This window comes from Harpia harpyja, chromosome 2, assembly GCF_026419915.1.
Source record: "Harpia harpyja isolate bHarHar1 chromosome 2, bHarHar1 primary haplotype, whole genome shotgun sequence".
In the NCBI taxonomy this organism is placed as follows: domain Eukaryota; kingdom Metazoa; phylum Chordata; class Aves; order Accipitriformes; family Accipitridae; genus Harpia; species Harpia harpyja.
In genome coordinates this window covers 3,932,791-3,954,225 of record NC_068941.1, presented here as the reverse complement: position 1 = coordinate 3,954,225, position 21,435 = coordinate 3,932,791, and the positions used below count along the sequence as shown (strand labels likewise).

Here is a 21,435-nt window from a genome sequence, read left to right as displayed (position 1 = left end):
CAAAGAATTCTTCTAAACTGCAGCTGCATATTCTCATTTTTATAAGGGTGAAATAAAATTTTAGTATTCTGTGTGTTAGACATGCAAAATTGTCTAAATTTTCTCCACAAGTAAAGGCCTTTTCGTTTGTTCATTTTTCATTACTATGAAACCTCATCTGTGTAAAAATGCACAAGACAAGTCTCCCTCTTGCTCTAAGCTCTCAGAGTCTTGGCATAATTAACCACGCTCTAAAGTATTCCTCCAGGTCTGCCGTTCAACGTACAAATTTTAAAAATACAGCAAAAAAAATACCATGCATTTGCTTGAGTAATAAGATATTGACATAAATAATTCTAAATAATAGTCACTATCAATGTAGCTTGCTTAGATAATCTGTACAACATCCCGCTCCCCTGTAAACATTGTATGAATCTACTATATTTTTTACAGAAAATGTCTGCATCGTGATTAGATATTTATAATCTGACATTGCTTTAGGAATGACAAAAACTGCCAATGAATTATTAGTGGTCTGCGCATGTGTGAAGACTAGGAGAAAATGTCACAGCAGCATTACTGCAGGAAAAAAACCCACTCTAAACATAGCATAGTGCCAAGACAGGGTTAGGATCCTGCTACAATGGCTTTATGGTAGGAAACCCACCACCATGTGGAAATAGCAGAGCGCCATGCCTATTTTGGCAGGATGAATATATATGAAAGGAGACATTATTGCAAATAAAACTCAATAGGCTCCCAGAACGAGCGTTAAGGGGTGTCTCGAGCACATTCACCACAAAACCCCCAAACCAAACCAAAATCCAAGTTCCACCCCCCCGCAGCTTCCTTCCTTTTCTTTTCCTGTTGGTATCATACATCTGTGACCAACATTCCACTTCTTTCAGCTCCAGCTGAGCCTCCTTTCTTTTCTGTGGCCCTTCTCCGACACAAATGGCATACCAGATTTTCTCCCCACCATTATCACGTCTACTCCCCTCTCCAGCTCCAGCTGCCACGCTCCAGGCACACAACATGTTTACTTTCCCACACAATAAGCTTTCCATTCCAAGACTAGACGCTCTGTTTCATTCCAGGGATTTTTTTTTTTTTTTTTTAACTGTAAATATTCTGGACAAGAGCCTGCAAGAGGAGTCTAAAGAAAAGTCCCAGAGCTAGAAAAATTTAATTTCAATGTTGGCAAGGTTCAATAGGAAGAACACAAAATGTGTGACAACTTCAGCGTCTGAGACAGATGAACGTGTTCCTCCCCCCCTTCTAAGGGTGTTTGCATAGTCCCACAAAACCAGAAATACCACTAAAGTGACAAAGGCCTGCGAATAACACTGTATTTTAAAAGTAAAAAAGCATAGCCAAACCAAAAAAGCCTCACATTCTTGTTCTCTTGTTCTTTTTTTTCCTAGACAATTTATACAGAGATGATAAAAACAGAGATATTACAAAAACTGCATTCATAAAGAATACTCATAAAACCCTTCAATAGTCAGTAACATTTCAATATCCTGCATATCCTTACTGTTACTATCCCGTTATATCAGAATATGTTTTTTTAATAGAAATAGATATATTTTGGCCATATGGAAATTGCTCTGCTTTTAAATGCTTAAAATAATTCTCCCTGTACTAATCCTTATTATGTTTCAGGAAGGCTGTAAATGCTTTCCTTCTCTCAAAGTGAGAATTGATAATTGCCACGTTACTCTTGACCACATGACATCGATTTAATCATAAATTGAACTTTCTGCCATCTTTTAGAGAACAAGTTTCTGCATACTGATTCCAAGCCACAGTCTGCACAATTGCTTCTGAAACCCAACTCCACTGGTCTACCATCATAACTTGTACAGGTCAGAAGTTTAGCTAATTTTAAGATTTTAAACAAACATATGTCATTGAATTTCTTACTCACATAAACTTGTAGAGAATATAGGTTTGACTAAGATTTTAAATATGAAATGTTTTAGCATAAGAAATTTTACCCATTAATTGCTTAGCAAACAAAACTCCAGATAAGGCTTGTACGTAAACAGAAGTAGCACAAATACAGGTGTAACAGATAGTACTAATAAAAGTATCCTATTAATATAATTGGGAATGGAGTTCACATTTTTGCTTTAGACACAACATAAAAAAGAAATGAAATTCCACATTTTAGAAACTTATTTAGTAGTTAGTTGAGAAAAGTGGTTAAACTTGCCAAAAAAATTTAAGTAAATTAGTATTTTAAGTGTAGCAAGCAGATTTACTAGCAAGTCTACATCTGTATAATCTAGTGAGAAATGCCACAAAATTTCAGCAAATACGTTATGAAATGTATAGAAAATAAAAACATGTAATTCCTGCAGTAAGCAGGGCTTTCCTCTGACATGCAACATTAACTACGGAACAGTAGGACACATGCATAATTTACTCCCTTTGAAAAACATACATTTTAATTTCTTTTTTTTAGACAATACAGGGGCTCCTAACAGATCATTCCAATGGAACATTTTCAAACATAAAAAGATTTCACAGATTAACTCTGCAAAATTAAAGTACTGAGGCTCATCTAAAATCTGGTAAAATAAGTTTTTTGCATCTTAATTTATGCATCATCAGGTGTCATGTAATATAGCAAGTTAAAAATAAACTAAATGAAAGCAACGAGTCCTTTTTTAACCAAAGAGCTTATTTTGATGTGGTATGGAGACCAAGAATAAAAGCGCAGGCTATCGGGCAATGAAATATTCTAGTACATGTAATTCCACTGTTTTTCAGTGCAGTGAATCTGACCTACTGGAAGAATGCAGGTGTTCCTCGGAAAAAATGAAAAGGCGAGTATGGAAAGGCAAGCGCGTTAGTACCGAGGTGGAGGAGGCGGAAGTCTGTCCTTTAAAGTACAAAACACATGTATGCACGGCATGCAACACACAACCTACCTCTTCAATACCCTACATACTCACGGCCATAGCAAAGCACACAAGGCATGCGGACAAAGCGAAGGGAAAAGAAAAAGACACCGAGACGATATAAACAGCTGGCATGAAGACAAGATCACGCCACAGACACACTGCAGCAAAACCAAAGCTCTGGAATCTTCCCCACTGTGAAGTACACACAGCCGACCACCAGCGTGTGCCTTTGAGCAGGGCGAAGGCAGAAGATGAAAGCAAGAGGAAGCTGCTGAGCCTGTGCAAACTGGGATACGTGTGCTTTAGGATACCTTTACAGGTTTTCACTGATATCTTTGTGCTGGCAGTTTTTGAACTAATGTAGCAGCTGACAAAGGGCAGGAAGCCAAGACAATGAGAAGACTCTAAAATTAGCACCTTCCACCTACGTTGGGCAAAGTCCTGTTCTTTCAGTTTCATTCACAACTGCACGTCAATCTTTGCGGGTGAGCAAGGAAAGGAATACACCTTGACCTCTTAAAATCCAAGATGTCCTTTACAATCATCTGCGCCAACTTGTCTAAAACAAGTATCTCAATACTTAACAGGAAATAGATGAATTCAATACTGTCATTCCACAGGCCAAATGGACCATTTCTGTATGACTACTGTGCTTACGAGTAGGCGGAATATCCTGACTGCAGCATATTATTACCATTTCATGCCTCTTTACCATGAGATTTTTAGGTACTTATTGTGGAAAATTTGACCAGGGACGATTTACTGCACACCTTCGTGAGAGGCAGCATTTTCCAGCATCAGTAATTAGAATAAATAGATAAATATAAAGAGCAAGAGAGACATCATTTCATAAATAATCAGAAATCAAAATCATAATCACATATAGAGTTACACAATAATCACAATTGTCTTCCTAGCTTATGAAGCAACAAATGATTGATGTAATTAATATCAAAGTAACTGCAGAGGTTGAATCAACCACAAGGGCAGCTGACTGCAATATCCTCTACCTTCTTCTACTATTCTATCTTATTAAACAAAGCCTCTTATGTCCAGCTCTAAACTCTGTGTTCTAGAACATCCTCTATTACTTGGAGATATAATTTTGCAGATCAGTGCTTAAAAACCAGCAGCTTTCAAGAACAAGTCCTGTGCAGTTCAGTTCGCATAAATGATGTTTTCCTAGATGACTCCAAAATCCCATTTGAAATAATTAACCCTGCCCATATAAACTGATGGGTTTTTCTTTTGTCCTGAATGACTAAAAATCACCCATAAATAAAGAGCACAGTATTGCTGTGGCATTTCAACAGGACAACTGGGTGGAGAAAGCTAGTGAAAGTCACCTAATTCTCTGTGTTTAGGCTAGGGAAGAGGTGAGTGGCTGCTGGCACAGGGTGGGTTACTCGTTCCCAGTATTGACTCTTCAGTAAAAAGTGACTGCCAGCCCACTACAGCGGTTTTCATGAGGCATACTATGCCTCATATACTATGACTGGCACAGACATTTAGGAGTCAGGGGACTGAAAGCCTTAGCTGAGTTCAGACCCTCCACTCCCCAAAGCTGTGCAGCACACATGTTCTTGTGTCACGTGAAGTTGGACCAACTAACAAGCCTATTTCCTCAAAAAGATCAGTTTCATAAGCTTTTTCTTATATGATGTAGGTAGATTATACAGGAGACTAAAGGAAACAGTATTTTTGCCTCCTGCTATCACCAATACCTGCCAGTCTTTAGTCTGATACCATAGAAAACAGTCTACATAAAACAAATAACAATCTGAAAACTAAAGGTAGGATTCTGAATTTAAAAAAAAAAAAAAAATTACTTATAAATTATTTCTGGAGTCACAATTTAAATTTGGCCCAAGTTTCAAAAAGAGTATAAGATTAACATTTTTGGAGCTGTGTTCAGCTGAACTTTTTTTTTTTTTTTTTTTTTTTTTTTGAGTCATTTGTAACAGCCACATCTAATGTCTCCCTTTAAGAACAGAGAACAAGACACAATTACTGAAGGTGAATTCCTAGCTATGAATCTTGGTGTTCCCAGTCTCTGCCTTAAAAAAAACCAAAACCAAAAACAAGTAAGCAAAACCTCCCAATCCGTTCCCAAGAAGGGACAACATCATATTCAGGGAATAGAAAGACTCACCCTGGTTTTGGCATCGATCTGCCCTCCGCGATCCAACAAGAGCTTCACCATGTTTGTGTTTCCCCTTTTGGAAGCCACATGCAGTGGGGTGATTCCATTCTACACCATGAAAAGAACAAACAATGAGCATGATGGATTTGAAAGTGTATAATGGCGGTGAATTTGTGTTTGGATCACAAAAAATGAGACCATCACGTTGTAGAGAATAAACAAAAATGTACTTGAGCATCAGAGCTAGGCACACACCATATAAGCTAGAGTTAGTAATTCCTTTCTAAGCAAGAATCTTCATTCATTGTTTGGGGTTTTTTAATAAATGAAGAAGCACACCTGCCAAAGCAGCAAACATCACAGTCCCCGAGTCAGACAAATAAACAAACATAAATCAGAGTCCTAATGAGTCAATATTCACAAAACACTGATGCATTTAAATCATTGCAACATACACAGAGTACATAAATGCGTGACCTCTACACAAAGGAACCTTCTTAGCGTAATGCCAATAGTATACAGGAGTAGGTCCTGTTTAGGCTGAAAGTCCTTGCAAACACTTTGGGAGAGGGAAGAGGTAATATTAGCAGCTATTCCAGAATAGCAACAGGAGGAAGTCAGTCTGAAAGGCAGAAGCCTAAACTAATTCAAAGTGTATCTAGCAAAATTAAACAGAAAACTCATCATCTGGTAGCTATGTTGAGGTACAGATTACCAGAGGTTTTCATAGCACCAGATGCCGTGCTTCAAACTACGTAACGTACAACAGCAAAGTCACTATATGATGTAGCTCTGCAGTTGTTTACCATAAAAGAGGAGTCATGATTAATTAGTACTTTTATTGTTGCATTTATATAACGGCAATGTACCTTACTTTGCTTTTTTAAAATATGTTTATATGTGAAAATATCAAAGTAGTACAGTAAATAATGAATAAGCCAGTAAATCCTACATATATTTCTGGAGTATTTCTAACCGACAGAATAGCTGAACTGAGTTGACACATTGTGAGAATATCAGCTTTCTGGAGTCTGCTTCCTTGGGCTGGGAATGCTGGTTGCTACTCAACTCCCAAGGACTCTGGCGCGTTGCATGGAGGCAACCTTTAAGAATTACTGCAGAAAAAGGCATCTTTGAACACAACACTATTATTTCAGGATTACTTTACTCCTCACTCACTCTTGGCTAAGAATTACACAAAGAAACACTCCCACTTTTGTAGGCCATTACATCTGAGAAGAGAAAGAAATTACTCCGTACCCTTGCTGTGAAATCAACTGCAGCTCCTCGGTTTAGCAGAAGCGTTGCCACATTGACGTTTCCATAGTGCGCAGCTATGTGCAAAGGTGTAAAGCCGCTCTACAAAGGGAAACAGCCCTTATTATAGAAATCATTTTATAGAGATAATCAACTTAACTAGAAATTCATTTTTAAAAGCTGCTGGCAAACAAATGTATCGTTTCGATTTTACCAGTTCACCTATAATATAGCACAACCTTTCAGGCAGACAGTGCAGTTTTCATATGAGAGGTTATCAAAAGCGCTTCATTCTTTCATTCTCCAATTCAGTCTTCTGAATCAGTGGCCAATAAGAAGAGTAGCTTTCATCATAGAAAATATTAATATATTAGCCATTCTTAAAGAAAACAAAGGAAGTTTCCTTATTTGGAAGCAACATGGGTCTTTTGGGCTGCATCTGTTTACTGGTTTTGGACAAATGACCACAAAAGTTGTTGGACTCTTATTTTACTGCTCATAGAAATATTGATAACATATTTCCTTCTTTTTTTTTTTTTTTTTTTTGAAAAAGCAGTGTAATTCAACGTGTAACCCAAGAATTTGGTGTACGTGAGAAACTAGTAGCATAGTATAAGAATCATAATGATTTATATTTATATACAATTTGGATCTCAAAGGATGTGAAGAAGCTTTGCCATCTATACATCAGAAAAAACACAATTTACTTATTGCCTCTTGAACACTAGAAGGTGAAACCTGCTCCAGCTACGAGATACAGAATTGCTTGACAACAATACAAAAAAAGATTAATTTTTCAGAAGCTAGAACACAGAGCAAGCTTTTAGTCTCATGAGTAATTCAAGTAGAAAGGATCTTGCTTTTGAGGTTTCCCTGAAGAGCATTACACTGATTTGATCAGATCTTACTGTTAGTTATAGAAAGAGAGAAATGCTTTTGGCTTCTAGACTATACTGTATTTTCAACTAGGTTTCATTTCTTTCAGTGTACAAATCATCACTTTAAACTACTCATGGAATAAGAAATGTAGGCAGATGCTGCACTCTGAAATCAATTTTTTTCCCAAAAGCTACAGCAATCAGCCTACTATTTTACCCTAATTCCATTTACTTCCTTGTCAGCCTACAGATGATCCTGGTCAAGGTACAGTCAAACACTCATTAAATTCATAGTCTTCTTGCTGTGATAAATTACCAGGAAAGTGTCTACTGAGGATATTAGGCACACAAATACGATACTGCGTTAAGCTATAGACTGAATGCATATTGCATTAACAACTGCCTTCTCATGGACACATGTTTGCCTGGTGACAAACGCAAGGTCCTGAGACGTGACATAACATAACGGCCGGTGAAGGACAGGTAACCCCCCCTTCCCATTTACCATAGTGAAGAACATGCCCATGGGAAGATGCCAGAGAGAAGCTGTCACCCTTTCAGTTCACATCGCCAGCTGCCTCGCTTGCTCATGTGCACACACACCAAGTGTGAAGCACTTTCACACAGGTGCGGGCATTCAAAATTCATTCCCTCATCTAACAGAGAAACACCATTATTTAAAAGCAGGCATTCAAATAATGACCGCATTCCTGGAAATAATTCTTTTTCCTAAATGTGACAATAATCTTTAGGGGGAAAAAATCACAGTTCTAGCGAATCAGACCCATGATTTTTAGTGGAAGTGCTTGGAGAATTGGTATTTCCAGAATCCGTATGAAAAATGTAATATTATCTGCTGCAGGTGAATTCTGATTACGTGCTATCCCTTAAGGACTTTTCAAAACTTTATTTAAAAGATCGTAATAAGAACAATGGTAAAAATAAGCAGATGTTCTGAACAGGTTTCCACCTTGGAAGATGCGATTATATTTATTATTGTAAAAGAAGGAAAATGAATTTTACCATTATTCTGGCTGAGCCAGACACCTTAATTTAGTTAGGCCAAGTGAGTGCATTTTCATAATTAATGAAATTGAGCTAGAAAAGCATCTTTATCCTCTTAGCTCCATTACTCGCTTCAGACTTCTTTGAACTGACGTGAATTCTCAAAAGTTTACTTTAATAGTGACACAAATAAAAAGAAATTCTAAGACAAAGGATGAATAAAAATAAGTTTGCCGAGTCACAAATTTCTATGTATTAAAAGAGTCGTATCTTCACTTTTAGTACTAAGTAATAAAGAAATATTGCCACAGAGCAGAGAAAATTATAAGTAACAGAAAGAGTAATTAAAAATTTTTTATCTCGGTACCTCAGTCGTCCTATTCACCATCATCTGATGCAGCATGGTTTGGGAAAAAGAGGAACAATATTAAAGACTGGCCGCAAAACGAAGAACTATGTTGCTTTTTGAAATGAGTTATGCTGTTAATTATGGGAAAAGCCATTCAAGCATGCATTAACTTTAAATACAACCTACGGTCCCATGGGCAATAAACCAGTATCCTATTTAATAGGGAAACAGTGATTCTGCTTCCATTCCAGTGTCTTCTGGTTTACAAATAATGAGAGAAAGCTGGTTACCAAAAAAATGGGAGGTATAACTAAAAAGCAGAAAAATGAGTAGTTTGCAATTACCGTGTAGTTAAACACTGCAAAAGTAGATATACTACTGCTGATACTGGTCGAGCAACTTGTCTTTCCCCGCAGAAGAAATTACTTTCAACCGTTAAGACAAAGGAAGTAAAGTTTGTTGCCCACCGGCACTCAGCTGTGTGACTACCCTGTTACCTCTATGGCAGCATCATGTTACCTTGGACTGCACATCAGCATTATGGTCGTTCTGCAGTAAAAGCGCCGCTGATTTGGTGTCGTCTTTTCTAGCGGCAATATGCAGAGCTGGTAATCTCACTTTCCCCTTGGTGTCATTTTCCAAGAGGATGGCCACCGCCTGGTTGTGTCCTTGTTGCAGTGCAACAGCTAGAGGAGTGAAACCGTCCTGGTAGAGAAGAAAACAAGGTGTGCTCAGTAAGCTGAAGGACGTACGGCACCAGTGATTTGCACGGCGCTGTTCACGCAAGAAATCTGATAAGCACGTCACCAGCTGTTTTCTACCTCTGCACCACTATCTCCAGTGAAATGATAACAGAGGCACAACATTTTAACCCAGATATGATTTCAAACATGTCAGAAGCACACTTTTTCCACTTCAAAGTAGTCTCTTTTTAAGTCAAGTACAAGCAAAGGATTGTTCTACAGTACCTCTCTTAATTAATTCTAATCTTAAAATGGAGCGCAAAGCACATTTTTAGCAATATTTTGTTAGGAATTAGTGAGCACTGAACAAAGTAGATGTGAAAAATATACAGGGAACCTGTTTCTGAATGCCACCTCACGTCTCTGCGAAAACAAAGCATATCTTCAGATGCATTTGCTGCTGTTCCCCGTTCTAAGTTACACATGGACTATAAGTCAAGAAAGCCAGATCATCTTTAGGAATTTATTCTAATTTGAAGCAGGAAAACATTAGATTATTTATACTTTTTGAAAAAACAAAGTCAGAAAAACGTCTCTGCTTTTCATTCATAGTTTTAGCTTTGTTTCAAAATTATTTTCAAATTGTCTTGCTCCTTCACACATGCCCCGGATTGCCAATGCTTTAAAATGCGTCACATGGTCACAACCTGCTATCTCAGCTGAAGTACGGCCTGCTCCCATATCTTTTCTTCTGACTATAAAACTGAATCTAGCTCCAGCCTTGCATGCTGCCCAAGCACATATGTGGTGTAACTGCATGCTAGATCGGAGGGCAGCTGAACCACGAGCAACAGAGCAGCTGAGTCTGTGACCGGAGGCATGGTGAGTAACAACGAAAGAAAAGGGCAGGGAATAAAACAGGGTCTTCTATGTCTAGGTCAGAAGGAACAACAACTAAAGAGCTGATTATAGCCAGAAAGTGAGAAAACCAATTTAGATACATTGTAAAAGGCACGGGAATGAGACAGAATTGATTTGGAATAGGAATATGGGAAGATGATAAAATAATAAAGGACAAGTTAGGAAGGAATGAGAGCTAACATATGCTGAAGGAAACATGTGAAGAATTGCCAAAGCAATTTTTCCCCTTAGTAATCTAATAACATTCACTCCCTTTTGCGTAGAACTGTGGGTAGGTGCGTTGTAACAGCGATACTGCTATGGTTTCTGTCTGTAATAGAGATTAAATTCTGTACAGTGAATTAAAAAAGGGTGAACAGCTGATGAAACAGCTGAACTGTAAAGATAATTCTGAGATTGGGGCTACATTAGGTGTTGAAATGGCTTAATGCATTTGCCTTTCGCCTCTGGGAACATGAGAACAAATCCTGGATTAGAGGCCCCGTGAAACTGAGCTCATCCTTACTCTCATTTTGTATATATATGTATATAAGTGTCAAAAGAAATGAAACATATACAAAGGCAGTACAAGTTTCAAAGCTTCACAGACAAGACCATCTATGTGATTTGCACCACTTCATCCTCCATCCTTCTCTAAAAGGACACAACTCTTTCTGCATTCCCTCTCCTATTGCTTCTGGAAAGCAGGGCTGACCAGAGCTTGGAGAAAGCATTTCATTTCCCCATGTGAGGACAGCCAATCTTTGATGCCAAACAGAAGGTCCTTCTCCATGTATTTGAGTGCTATCCTCAGTTCAGGCTGCCATCCCACCTTATTTAATGTACCATTCTTCATTCTATTCATGAGACTAATTCTGGGCACGTGTGAAAGCGGACAGTGGCTCAGGCCATCCTTCGGTAACACTCGAATCACTGAAACCATCAACTCCGCAAGACCTGAAACCAAAACTTATCTAGTTAAGCGATAAGGGGGTAGACAGCCTTTACTTTCCAAGCTAGAAAAGCAAGAACTGACCTTTCTGATGGCAGAAGACAGACTTGGACTCGGGTTCAGAGTGGGGGGCATTTGATTCCCCTCCTCCCCCAACCCTTAAAGCAGACTATACTGTGAGTTCCAGTGACGCCTGGATGTCTGTATTCAAGCAGAGGCCACATTAATTACAACCATCTCGGCCTCACAGTTCCTGTAAACTAATGAATGAGCTTCCAGTGTACCTGAACATCTCAGCCAGTAAAAGTTACCAGGAGAAAGGCTGCAAGCAGGCGACTGTAGGCTGTAGCTGGGCCAGGCTCCTGGAGAGCCGCAGTTCCACTCAGCTCCTTCACAAGGAGTGTGTTTCTGCCACGTTGCCTGGCAATCACACGGGATTTCATATTTCAGAAAGATGACATGTAACGTGATCGCCATATATGCAGGCCACGAGAGAATTATTTTAGGAGCTGTCATCAAATGGTACAGTATCCATTGAAAGAAGGAACAGTAAAGCAGCTGTTAACACTAGCAGTTTAGTTTAAAGGAAAGGAGAGCGAGCATACGTGCACCATCATTTCAAATTCATCTGTTGCGAAGGCAATCCAGAATGGGTAAGTTTCTGTACAGACTAGGGAAAGTAATAAACACGAGCAAAAGCTCTGACAGGAGAGGAACTTTCCTATTACTACTTCACATAGCACATCCATATCCGCAGAACACACGTGAAGCCAACACACTGCAGCACAGAGCCCGTTCACTCGTCCCCTTAGCTTGGAATAAAAGAACATTCGGCAGGAAGAGAACAAGGGGAGAAAACAGAATGAGCACAGTCCTCGTGACCTAGGAGTTTTCCCCATGGCCCTCAAATCCTCTCATTTGCAGAAGGAAGTTCTTACGATTCAGTTCCTCTTGAGATGAAATCTCGTCTCTCTTACTTCAGTGTCTGCCCTGCTTGCACTGAAGTTACTGCAGGTTTACAGCACTGCAGTTAAATCCAGAACCCAGCAATTAATACCATCCTTCTGCATATTTATACCCACGTGGTCTGGCAGTAGAAATAAAGTGTCCGAGGAGAAAACAGCACATTGCCTGCTGAGCTCATTGATGTGATCCTTGTTAGTCATTTGATTTCCAATTTATGCTAATCACAGACAATAATGAATATTCATAGGTTACACAAAGTCACAGACAAGCCTCAGAATCAGAGTAACTTAGCTGGTCAGGGAGGTCCTGCTGCCATTGCTCCTCACTTAGCGGAACAGGAGCAGGAGATTGGAGTAAGTGACCTCCTGAGGCCCCTTTCTTACTGAATGGTTCTGTGAACCCAGCACCACAGAGAGCCTACTCCACTCATTGCTTTTATGCATGCACTTGCGTGTTTCTCACTCTTTCTCTCTATGCAGAAAATATTCTGAACTCATCGAAAATCTCAAGACCCAGTCTACAAGAAAGCTTGTCAACAACTAACTGTTGATACTAATTGTTTCTGTACTATTTTACACTATACACAGACACCCTTCTGGACACAGTCCTCATAGTCCTAATTATGGTATTCACATTATGTTCCACACACTCTTCAGCTGGCTGAGGAAGAAGCTGAAGCAAGCCTCCAAACCACTGTCCCCAGAAGACCCCTTGTAGAGCCAAGAGTAGGAGATACACGCTAAGATATTCTGTTCACTGATTTTTGCCCAGATCTTACAGTGCAAATGAAAAACCAGCACAAAGATAGCCATGTTGCTCAGGTGATGGCACTCCTAGATGCTTGAGTTTCCATGGGCTTTGTTGGAGATGTAAATCTGTTCAAATGAAATGTTGTACGTCTCCACTTAGCCTACGATCGATCTACTATTCACTCCATTCGCCTGGCAATACAACCTTGGCCTCCTATAATTTCTACGGCCATAAGGACCTCTATTCAAAGCCTCATTCATTTTTCAGAAAATTCTCCAGGAAGCTGATAGGAGAAATGGGCACAAACTGAAGGTGAAAATCCTGAGCTCACTAAAGTCAGTGGAAATTTTGCTGTCAAATTAATCAGGCTGGATTTCATCCCTTGACTTTTCACCACTTCAGAACAGTTCACCCTTGTCTTCTGTGCATGTAGAAAAAAAGGATAAGATTCATGAATACAACTCACTGAAATGAAAGTCTGAAAGTTCTCAAAATACTCTGTTTGAAAAATCTTCTGACTTTGAGCGATCTGAACAGAAAGGCAAAGGAAAGTAGGAGCGCGTGTAAAAAAACAAACAATATACCTCACCTCAGTAGCTGTGCTTTGGTTGGCTCCATTCTCCAGGAGATACTTCACCACTTCAATGTGGTTCTCTTGAGCTGCCATATATAAAGGAGTAAAGCCATTCTAGGAAGAACACAAAAGAAAATATTGTAATGAGGAAACGGAATATACCAACAATAATGAACCACAAATAAATATACAGCTAAAAACGCACTTGTGCTTTTTTAACTGAAATGTTTTACGTAAGTAGAACGACTTTATATTTTTTAACTTAATGTGGTAATGTTTAATGCCATTTAAACCCACAGAACTCTACATGCTTTCACACTCGTTTTCTTTTGACACATATTTTAGGGATGCAATGGACACGCTAATTATTAATACAGCTATTCCTTGCTGATAATGCTCAGGGACTGTAAAGCTGGCATTAAAGTTTTATGAAAGCTGACAGGACAGCAAGATTCTCCTCCATTTATTACATTAACTTAACCAAAGACAACATCCCCTGGAGACCATAAAGTCCATACCTCATGACGAGCTGAGTAGAGATGACAAAGGCTTAACATACTACATAAAATTTTGTAATACATAAAACATTGCAAATCATCAAACATAAAGGAACTCAACCTTGCAAAGTAGCAACTGCGCTTCCGACCATACGGTAAGTTCATCTATCATTTAATTATAAACATTCATTAAAATGTCCTAGAGTCCTTAAAAGAATCTGCTCTGGATAATACAGTAATTTAAAAAAATTCTTCTAAGTTAATCAAACTACAGGCAAATTCATTAGAAACATAAGTCCTTTCTTCCTGTTAAACTACTTTAATGCAAACAATTTTAATTAATGAGATACAAAATCCTTATGAAAGGAAGGCATGGAAGTGAGCTGTCTGCCTGATTAATAACTTTCTTCTAAGAGTTTTTAAGATTGTTAAAAAGGCCTTAGAAAATTCTTTAATATTCTGTAGACTACCATGTAACGTAAGAGGACATAATCACCTATGCTTCTGAAAACATTCTTCTGTCTTGGAATGGCACTTTCAGCTAGAACATAAACCATAAACTGGAGTTCAAACGTGCAATTTTTTTTTTTTTTTTAATCTTGCATGCTGTCACAATGCATGATAAACTTGTGCATGTACACAAGTGGTCAGAATTAATGCAAATACTGTGATAACCAAAAACCTTGTTTCAGAGAAGCCAATATTATTCTTTCTAGCAAACTTGCTGTGGAAACATTCCAGTAACTTCCTAATGAAATGAAATCTCATTTTTCAGTCACTAGATAATACAGTTGATTGTAGAAATGATGTCTTTACAAACCTCTCCACATTTGCAAATGCAGAAGATTGCTCAGGCAATAAACGTCATTTATGTTGTGTATGTCATATGATATATGTCATACATGTTGTAGCAAGTCTTTTAATACTGCTTTGCAGAATATTCTGGCACTTCCATCAACAATCTTGGGACATATAATAACAAATGGCACCCAGAGAACAGTTAACAGCAGTTCAATGCCAAAACTGTGGCATGTATTTTGAGTGGCTTTGCACAGGGGTCTGTCTTTGGCAAGTATTATCCAATATTCTTCGTAATGACTTAAAGGTTGGAACAGAGTGCTCTTATTACAGTTATAGACAGCATAAACAAAATGGTCTGCAAGTACACCACACAACAGGATCATAATTTGAAAGGTTCCTGTCACCCTGGAGAAAAGACTGGAAATGTAATTTAGTAAGGACAAATACAAGTTTCTCCACTATTGCAGGAAAAACAAACTATGCAAACAGGGAATGATGAGTTAGAGGAGAATTCTGCAGAAAAGGACCTGGAGGTCACAGTGGTCTACCAGAGGGCCACTGGTCAATGAGCTCATTCTACTGTAATAAAGACAATCGTTGCACTGGCGTAAAAATATATCTCCCTGGGGAAGCTATTTTTCTTTGAGAAAAGACTAGTAATTGGTGGCGTTCTGCCTGCGAAGGGAAAACTGAAGGAAAACAAGATAACAGTCTTTAAAGAGGAGGGTAAAGGTCTGTTCTGCACACTCACAGCGACTAAAACAAATAGAAAAGCGCGTAGTTTACTAAGGTTGCTGGGGAGAAAATTCGGGTTAGACATCACGAAAAGCCTCTTAACAATAAGGTCAGTCTGCACTGCATTTTGATGGGCAGCTTCCCTCCTCCCAAATCACTGCTAAAGCCAGGCAGCAAACTGGAAGCACAAACAAGGCAAACGAGCCAGCCTCTTCCACGTCCACCCTGGGGCTGGGAGACCGCGAGTCAGGGAGGTGTGCTGGTCTCCTGGCTGCTCCTCAGACAACTCTTTTGCAAGGGGGGAGATAAGAGATCTCATCACAGCGTAAAATGAAGGAACGCTGTTCAGCGTGTAATTAGGAAGGTGCAGAAGGGCAGGGGATTGCCAGGCATAGGGACTGAGCTGGCAGTGGGAATTATCAACAGATTGGTTTCTTTTCAATTGCACTTGTACAGAATAGCACAGAGAAAACTGCAGGTAACCGAGCTGGCTCACTGTCTTGGTTTTCCTTCCCACTCCGGAAAGAAACAAAATGGCAATGCATTAGGTATAACTAATAGTAATTTTCCACCTGCTTCATCAGTATTTAATATTACAGTCTAGTGTAGCAGTTTTTTAAAAGGTAATACGTGCCATTTATAAAATCCTTCCAGCACTGAATATTACATGGATGAATACAAGGATCACACCGACTAATATAAATTTGGGGAATATGAGAATTTTCAAGCCAGAGTAAATCAATTTGCTTAAAAGCTTTGAAGAATCTTATTTTTTTAATCAACTCAAGTCCCTAGTTCTGGAACAGGATCAGGACAATAAATCCTGGATTAGGAGACCATAAACAATACATATATGACTTCATAACCATTTAGTACCAAGACATACTAAATGCTTTTCCACACAGATCCACAAGAGTGCCCATTATATCAAGGATATCCTCCTCATGTGCTATAATCATACCTGAAACTACAGCAATCAGGGGTTAGGAAATTCTTGCGCATAAAACCATGGCCTTTTTTTTTTTTTTTTCCTTCAAGCTTTATTTATAGTTTAAAACTACTGTACATATTTTCTTAAAATCTGGCTTATTTTGGAAATTGCAACAGCATGCCAAGGTCTATCTGCAAAACTGCCTATACCAGACACGCTGAGAAAGCTCCTCCTGAATTTCTCCCCCTGGCAAGGTCGAGCCCGATTTTTTCCAGCGGCAGGGTGAAGTCTGCTTTCTCAGTGAAAAACTGGTTTCAGAGCTTCCAACTGCAGTGTTCCTGACCTCAACACTTCTGGCTCTGGGCCAGAAAACTCCTGTTTTAGGGTTCCCAATACTACCGCTCTCCCCAGCAGAGCTCTGCCCAGTGGGATTACCTGTTAGCCCTGCAGGAGCTCTTCCTTCTCATTTGTCCCCTGGACCCCTGGAGACTTCCATGCCTCCTCCCAACCTGCATAGTTTCTATGATGTGTCCGTCTGTCTCTATCCTATACAGCAAGGTTCTGTCTCTCTCAGCCAGTCCTGCAGTTAAATGGAAATGCCCACAACAAAAGCATATCCTTCCCTTCGTTTTCTCTACTTTTGTTAATCTAAAATCCCCTTCTCAGTTTCTCGTCTTTTAGTTTCAAGGAGCTATACGCCAATACTTGGTTTCTCTGGTCTGCTTCTAGAGGTATTTCAAAGCTCAAGACCCCAGATCTCTGCAAATTGAAGAAAACATGTTTTCCCTAGACTTTTGTTTCACTACCCCAAAGTGTCTTCTACTGAATCCTTAACATTCTGGTTAACGATTCTCCGTGGACATATTGCAAAGGAGACTGACCTCTCCCTTCCTTGTTCTAGCACGTGGAATGGGATACAGAGAGTTTATTGGGCCAGGATGGGGAATCTTTATTTCAATAAATTTTCCTTCAGCTTATAATCCCATAGTGTATAAACATAGTCCAGAATTAAAGTAAAAATACTGACTGTGGCATATAAACGTGTGACCCGGAAAAGGAGAAATGCACTTTATTTTGCTTTTTCTGAAAGCCCAGCTGTTTATTTACATTACGTCTGTATGTTTAGATTTCGTGCATCATCTAAAAAACAGAAATTAATTTTGTAATGATATACAACATTCGTTTTCAAACAATGATTTCATCAGAGTATTTGCAGTGAGGACAGAGTACTCAGATTTCATTATCCTTACAAATGTATACTGCAAGATGTTTACTGCTATAATGTAAAGTTATAATGAGAAATTAACACTAAACAAATAGAGTATATTTCATACTCCATTCTTTCTACTACATTCACTGATTTACTTGCTAATTTGAGAAAATGAGTAGCTCTCAATGATTCTTCAAGCTATTAATGCAAATTGGCAAGTCTATATATGACTCAGAATTTGTATCATTAAATTTTGCCCGAGCCCTAATGAAGAACACAGTTTGAAGAAGCAGAGGGATTATTAGAGCATTTAGAAAATCATACAAACAGTTATATAGCTTGGTTAAGCTTTATTTTATGGCAGACTTTCAAGGAACCATACTCTTTGCATGTAGTACCAAATGATTCAGAAGCACACATCTTTCAAACTCTGATTAGTAGCCAGTGCACTCGAATGACTAGCCTACCTATGCTTGTCCATGAAGATGCAGCCTTTAGTATCTACATAGCTATAGTATCTATATACCATGTATCCATACATATATATCTATATTCATACTGATAAGGAAAAGAGAGAAAATAGAGATCTATCATCTCTGCCCTCGGTTTGCCTCTTTTAAGATGACCCATGAGAGTTAGCAACATATCCTGTGATTAAATAGCTAATGTAAACCCAGATGAACACATCTATTTTATTTTAAGGGCCTCCAGGAACTGTTTAAGACTGTATTAGAAGATCACTGAGATTACCAGGGAAGACAAGAAAACTGGCATCTAATGCAATAGTTTACATACAGCAAATGCTCATTCCTACTTACTCTTTAAGATGTAATTACCAGTCAGAAGGTCAACACAATCAGCAGATTGCCTGACCCAGACCAGTTGCCGCCTCTGTCTCTCCATCTTACTGCATGGGTTTTTGGTTTGGTGCTTTGGTAGCCCCCCCCCCCCCCCAATTTTGCTTCATATCAAGGAAATGAAAAAGTTATTTTCTCAGGGTCACAAACGAAAATCAAATTAGTTCGGCTTTTTCTGCAACCTTTACTACAATTCTGCAACTGCACTTCTCAAGCAACATTCAGAGAAGATTCTGTGCACAAAATACTACCCCTATAAAAGCTTGCTTTCCTTTGGGTCACTCTAGAGTTTCCTTCATAGGACCCGGCTCTTAAAGAAACCTCAGAGAAGCCTTTGTGAAATTGCTCTGCCTTCCACCCTGTACCTCCTTCTCTTTCTGCTCTTGTTAGAATTTAAGTCCCCAAAAGGAACAGATATTGGCACAAAGGAAGAGACAAGAAAGAGACAAGGGTAAGACAAGCTTAGATTACTCATGAAACAGCTCACAGATTATAAAATCTTCTGATTTATGGTCATGTGTTAATATATCATTTTACACAGTAAGATCATGATCATTCCTGGGGCCTTTAATTTCAATAACTGTTTCAGGATTTTTTTCTACTCTTCAGAGTATCACTCAACTTCAACAAGAATAGTAAGTTCCTGATTTAAACCTTTATTCAGCGAGATACGATTCATCACCCCGTTTTCCCCCTTTTCCCACAGATATTAGCCTAAACTAGTGACATCTAAGAAGGTAACTCTACCTTCACTCGCTGTTCCTCTTTATCTCAGTCGCCAGTAATCTCCACAGGAGAGGAAATAACCACTCCAGCAAAGGCTATTCTCTCTCAAATAGGAGAATGTTATGCAGGGAAGGAAAAGGACCAGAGGCAACAGGCACAACCTGAAACGCAGGAGGTTCCCTCTGAACATCAGGAAACACTTTTTTACTGTGAGGGTGACCAAGCACTGGCACAGGTTGGCCAGGGAGGTGGTGGAGTCCCCATCCTTACAGATGTTCAAAAGCCATCTAAGACATGGTCCTGGGCAGCCTGCTCTAGGTGACCCTGCTTGAGCAGGGTGGTTGGACAAGATGACCTCCAGAGGTACCTTCCAACCTCAGCCATTCTATAATTCTGGGAAAAAACCTCTAGCAATCCAAGCAACTAATTAATTTTAATCAACACAATACGAGAGTTACATATAAGTGCAACAGCGCAAGCTAAATTAAGAACGCGCATCTTGATAGAATCAACAATATCACAATTCTGGGAACTTTGTTGTGCATTATGCTCAGAGCATTATTTTAAGCCAGTCTAAAAATAAACTCTTTGTAAGAGGATTGTATCTTAGCAGGAGAGATTCTCTGCCTAAAAGGGTGAATTAAGGATAAATCAAGATACATACTTCTAACTTTTAAAAGTCTCTTTTTTTTTGTTAGCTTACATCAAAATCCCTAAGTTTTATATACTGGTAACTTTACCAATTATTCACATTACTCTTTCTTTACCGTTAAAATACATTTTCCATAAAACAAACATATAATCCACATTCTTTTTCAAGAAAAAAATCTCAGAAATATTTGGACTACTACATCTATATTTATATTCAAGCAAATATACAATTGTGAAATTTGTAAAGATACGCTGAAGGGAAATTCACTGTATGTAATTTTAAGTTGCCAAATTTAAGGTGCCTAAGGAGTCTCATTTTGCCATACAGCCAAGGGAAAAGCGGGCTACTCCAAAGAAAGATTAAGACTATTTGAATGAAGAGACCATCTTGTCCAACTGACAGCTTAAGCAGCATGAAATTGAGAATGCAAAGATGGATGGAAGGAAACTACCCTTTATTACGTCTATGACTGAAAAGGCTTAGAAATAAAATGCTTACTATCAGAACTGGAACTCTAAATATTGATTAACTCTGTAATAAGATATACATCTTTAAAAATTCCCTTTTTTTTTTTTTTTTTTTAAAAACAACTGTATTTAAACAGGCTTTTTTTAGCCTGTTTTTTAGCAGGCTTTCACAAGTTGAAAACAACTAAAACTCCTGGGAAACTACTCCACTTTTTTCTCCAGGGAGCCTGTAGTGCCTACCAAGCATTCAGATCAACACTGCTGAGGTACGACATGTACTACCTGCATACTGCTCTATTTTACCTTTAAATGCTTTATCAGAATATCTATTTGTGTAAAATGTACCATTGCAACACCCAGCTGACAGTCTGATATTCATCTCTATGTTCTCCCTGAGAGCCTAGCAAGGAGTTTGATTCTACTTCAACCATAAGGAGAAGCGCTGAACCAACACCAGTGTGCAAAACAGTTCAATTCAAGGTTCTTTCCTTTTTCTGAGAGAAGTGATTTGCTCCAGCTTCACATCTGGCTCAACCTTGAGAGGCAGAGGAAGAAAGTGTACTCTGTTCCCCTCTTGTCCCCCTGCCCCTCTGACTGCACTCTTGTGATGCTGACAGCACCTTCACGGAGGGGATTTTTGTTTTGTCCTATATCCACATTATGAGAAAGGGAGATTCAGTAAAAACATCTTTTGGATACATCAACAGCCAGCTAAATTAAATACTGTGGATTTGAGATGACAGATCGTAAAACTAATTTGTAATAAATAAATTTTAAAAATGTAGTGACATAGAAGCCTACACTGAAAATAGTACCACCCCTTCAGCTGTCTCACTAATTCCCTAGTAATATAAATAGTGTTTTCCACTCTGTACTTACACCACTGCAATAATTATAAAGCCTATGGATAAATGATGTTGCCTAGGTTTGTGATGAGCTTGGTAAGTTCATTCACAAGAGATCACACAGAACTCCAGCTGTAGCACTATGACACCTGTTGCCTCACCATTACAAGAACCCCCCTCTTGGGAAGTGTATTTTACTGTAAGTCACTTCCTAGCTCAAATGCCAAATTTAAAGAGCACAAACATTCTATTTTAGCAGCTTCAAATATCACGATTTTCTCCATGAGAACAGCAAAGCAACAACAGAGGCTGAAATACAGCCAGGCAGAAATCAAGATGTTCTGTGTCTTGGAAATGTCTTTTTTA

General features: G+C 38.8%; 1 protein-coding gene across 50 annotated transcripts in view; it reads right to left on the bottom strand.

Moving 5' to 3' along the window:
• The window catches only part of ANK2 (ankyrin 2), a 382,844-nt gene that overhangs the window by 112,943 nt on the left and 248,466 nt on the right, over positions 1-21,435 (bottom strand). For 42 of the 50 annotated variants that reach the window (XM_052813238.1, XM_052813314.1, XM_052813229.1 and 39 more), the window contains 5 exons: positions 13,364-13,462; positions 9,043-9,228; positions 8,542-8,565; positions 6,295-6,393; positions 5,044-5,142 (listed from right to left, as the gene is read on the bottom strand). In XM_052813238.1, coding sequence (XP_052669198.1) covers positions 5,044-5,142; positions 6,295-6,393; positions 8,542-8,565; positions 9,043-9,228; positions 13,364-13,462 — 507 coding nt within the window. The remainder of the gene's footprint in view (positions 1-5,043; positions 5,143-6,294; positions 6,394-8,541; positions 8,566-9,042; positions 9,229-13,363; positions 13,463-21,435) is intronic. The other 8 variants (XM_052813200.1, XM_052813609.1, XM_052813304.1 and 5 more) reach the window with 1 other exon arrangement.